Source organism: Pygoscelis adeliae, unplaced genomic scaffold, assembly GCF_000699105.1.
Source record: "Pygoscelis adeliae isolate BGI_AS28 unplaced genomic scaffold, ASM69910v1 Scaffold494, whole genome shotgun sequence".
Taxonomy (NCBI): Eukaryota; Metazoa; Chordata; class Aves; order Sphenisciformes; family Spheniscidae; genus Pygoscelis; species Pygoscelis adeliae.
Window position 1 is genome coordinate 67421 of NW_008824664.1, and position 3804 is coordinate 71224.

Sequence of the window (3804 nt, forward strand, 5' to 3'; positions counted from 1 at the left end):
GCGGGAGGGGTTGGGAGCCGAGCTGGGTCTGGATGCAGGCAGTGGCGACACGGTGCATCCCACGGGGCAAACACTGGGGAGAAATGCCTGAGCTGGGACAAAAAGGGGCCCTGGGAGCGCCGAGGTCCCCCAAGGTCCCCTCCCGTGCCCCACCAGCCGCTATTGCCCCTGCAGCCCGATGCTGCAGCCCGGTGCAAAGTCTCCCCGCTTCCTTCCCCGGCTCCCTCCCCCATGTTTATTATTTCCCCTTTGACGCATCTCTGCTGAGCCGAGCTGCAGCCGAGGCCAATTGATTATATGAAGAAATTTGGAGCAAGTCGGCGAACAGCTGCAACCTGCCCCCAGGGACGCGCGGGATCGGCGCAGACAAAGGAGATGAGCCGCAAACTTGCCTCCCCGCGTAGCTCGGGGTGGGCCGAGGAAGCGGGGAAAGCGCTGGGGGCTCGCAGGGGAGAGGGCTGGGATGGAGAAGGGGACCGCGGGGGCTCTGCTCGGCAGAAGTGCAGGGTCAAGTGACGGGTGACTTTGGAGCCGGGACCGTGCTGATTTCCCAGGGCTACGCAGGAGAGAGAAGGTGGTTTATTGGGTGCGTTTGGAGATGCTGATGTCTGGACCAGATGTCCTCATCTGCTGGCACCAGAAGGACCGGGCCATTCGGGGCTTGCTTGTCCCAGCAAACCCAAGCTGGGCTCAAACGGCGACTGCAGACCCGGGGAAAGCCAAAGGCACGGCGTCCACCCTGGCTCCGAGCAAGCCTGAGCCCAGCCCCTGCTCGTAGGACTCTTCCAGTGCCAAGAGGACACGTGCTGGTCCCTTGGCCGGAGCGGTGGGCGATGGCCTCCCTCCCACCGCCTCCCTCCACAGGCACGGCCACAGCCATCAACTCCTGCGTGGGGAACCTGCCACCACCACCGAACAGCCCAAGGAAGAGACGGTTAAAAACAAGATTAAAAAAAAAAAAAGAAAGAAAGAAAAAGGGAAGCCGGGCACTCCAAGTTCAAGATCTCTCTTTTGCTGGCAGTTTAATTTATTTCCCCCTCCCCGACTTCCTTGTGAACTCATAAATAATAAATCCTTGCACAGTCTGAACAGCCAAGACAAACACACGCTGGGGCACACCGCGTACAAGGGTGGGTTGGTTGGTTTTCCGCCGTGGTCATTAGTTTTTTGTTTGTTTTCTAGTTTTCCTTTCCCAAAAGTGCACAACACAGCAAATAAATAATAACATTTATCAATAAATTAATTCAATAAATATCCTCGTGGCACAGAGACGTGGCTGGTGAGTGGAGGGGAAGGGGGGGCTGCCCTGCTCTGTCTTGTTCTGCCGCTGCCCCGCTGAGCGGTGCGGTGACGGGGGAGCCGGCTGCGGGGTCCGCTGCTCCGGCCCTCGGGGATCCCACATTCACTGGTGAGTCCTTGCGAGACAGAGGTAGCGATCGTTCTCCCCGCTTTCACGGGGAGGGGGAAAATGAGGTACTGAGCGAGGCGTCGCTGGGAGCTGGTGGCAAAGACAGGGGTGGGATGGAGCCAGGAGGTCTGCGAGGTCCCGGGAAGCCCAGCTCGCAGGGCTCGGACACCCGGCACGGGCAGTGGCCAGCACCTCGGGGGGGGGGGGAGCGGAGGGTGGGACCCTGGAGGGCAGAGCAGGGCAGGTGCTGCTGGGACCCCCTGCTCCGGCTCTGGGGGTTTGCTGGACATGGCACTGACCCTCTCCCCACGAACGTTTCATCTCTGGCACACCGAAGTCCATCTCCCCCAGCACCTACCCCACGGGCCGGACCACTGCCTGTCTCGCGGCGAGGCTCGGCGAGGAGCAGCTCCAACCCGTTCCCCGTGGGCCAGGCTGTGCCTCTGCTCCCAGCCCGGAGCGTTGGCTCTAAGCACAGTCAGTGGTTTCTGCGCCGTCCTGGTCCCCAGCCCGGGCTCTGCTTGTGCTCTTGCCACTGCCAGTGCAAAATTAACTCTTAAAACAAACGCACACCCATAAAACAAGGCAAAACATTCACTCTCGCAACGAGCTTTCCCCAGCCTCAGCGTGCCCTTGCTGGTGAAAAGGCTGCTCGGCTCTGCTTTCCCTTCCCGCTCCCCTCCCTCTCCCAAAGTGCTGATCCGTGTTAGGGGGGGCCAGGGAGACCCCCAGCTGCTGGAAGCTGGGCAAAGGGGCCGTGCCTGTTTCCTCCCCTCTCCAACCCCGCTGCCCGGCAAGCCGCAGGTAAAGTGCAGTTTACCCCCGCAGAGCGCGTGCTGTGAAAGGTCACGCTGCACCAGTGCCATACTGGTGTAAACGGGGGGGCCCGCGGCACCCCGGGGCGAAGCCTCTTTGCACGTGAGCCCCGGCAGCACCAGCTGCGCTGCAGAGGAGGGCCGCGGCGCTGGGGGAGCTGAGCGCTGACGTCCCCCCGTGCCGGGGCATGTGCCACGCTTGTGACCCCAGGCCTTTTTCACCAGGAGCACTGAAGGGGAGACAGAGGAAGAGTCGGGAGGGATGAAGGTCTGGTGCCCCGGGGTCGTCACGTCTGTCGGTGCAACGGGCCAGACCAGGGGGGCTTCACGCTCGTCGTGCACTAGTGCAAAGGAGGGTCGGGCAGCAAAGCCTGGGATGCACGGGTCTGGGGAGCAGAGTGCTGAGCTTCGGGGAGACCAGATGTGCAACGGAGGGGCTTTGAGAGCCGCTGGGTGCTGCTCCAGCCTGGCATGGGAGCAGGGCCAGCGCTGCTCCGGGCACCTTGCAGGCAGCACGGAGCAGCCCTCTCGCCTCCGTCTCGAGGGGACCCTGCCGCTGTCGTCCATGGAAAGCGTGGCCAGGTCCTGCCAGGTCTGCAGCACACTTTGTGCTTCCTTTTGGGGTGTGGAAAGCCAGGGCAAACACAGAGGAGCCGCTCCGTGCCCAAGGATGCTCCTGGGCTGTGCTCCCTCCGCGGAGAGGACGGTCCTGACGTGGGCCTTTAAGTGCCCAGCACGATGCCAGGGGCAGAGCAGCAGCAAACAGACAAAATGCCCAGACTGGCCGTGCTGGTGGGGCGGCCGGTGGCAGAAGGCGCAGACAGACAGACGGACAAGACCCCGGGGCTGCTTGGTGCTGCAGTGTTTCACAGGTCCATTTTTTTTGTGGCTCCCATGAAAGAGGTGACAGACAGACAGACTTGGGCTCAGTGGCTCCTGCTGCGGGTCAGGGAGCGGACGTGGCAGACAGACTGACGGGTCCCGTAGGCAGTATCAGCGGGATGCGCAGCAGAAGGACGGACAGAAGTTGGGAGCATACACGGCCAGCACAGGCTTCAGGCAGCAGATCCAGCAGGACAGACAGATGGCTGATGGACCAAACATCCAGCCTGACTCAGACAGGAGGGAAAGACAGACGGACGTGGGCTTGGTGGTGGGGAAATACAGAAGATAGTTCAGACAGGGGGTAGAGCAGAGAGCTGGGGACTTGGTCCATTTGAACAGACGGATGAACACAGGCACAGCATTTTGGATGCCCAACATGTGGTTCAGGTCATAGATGGACAGACGGACTTGAGCTCTTGGCTCAGATGCCCAGCACATGTTCAGGTAAGAGATGTGGCAGACAGACAGACAGACGCAGGCTGGGCGGCTCAGACGTCCAGCACGTGGTTCAGGTAGGAGATGTAGCAGATGGCCAGGCGGAGGATCTCAATCTTGGAGAGCTTCTTGTCCGGCGGCAGGGTGGGCAGCAGCTTCCGCAGCTCGGCGAAGGCCATGTTGAAGGCTTCGACGCGGATGCGCTCCCGCGTGGCGTGGGCTGTCCGGTATTTGGCCGTGGCGCGCCGCCGGCGCCGACGC

At 61.9% G+C, this 3804-nt stretch overlaps 1 protein-coding gene across 1 annotated transcript in view; it reads right to left on the reverse strand.

The window, feature by feature from the left end:
* Positions 1 to 3596: 3596 nt before the first annotated feature.
* NHLH1 (nescient helix loop helix 1) overlaps positions 3597 to 3804 on the reverse strand; it is a 447-nt gene continuing 239 nt past the window's right edge. The window contains exon 2 of the mRNA XM_009322806.1: positions 3597 to 3803. Coding sequence (XP_009321081.1) covers positions 3597 to 3803 — 207 coding nt within the window. The remainder of the gene's footprint in view (position 3804) is intronic.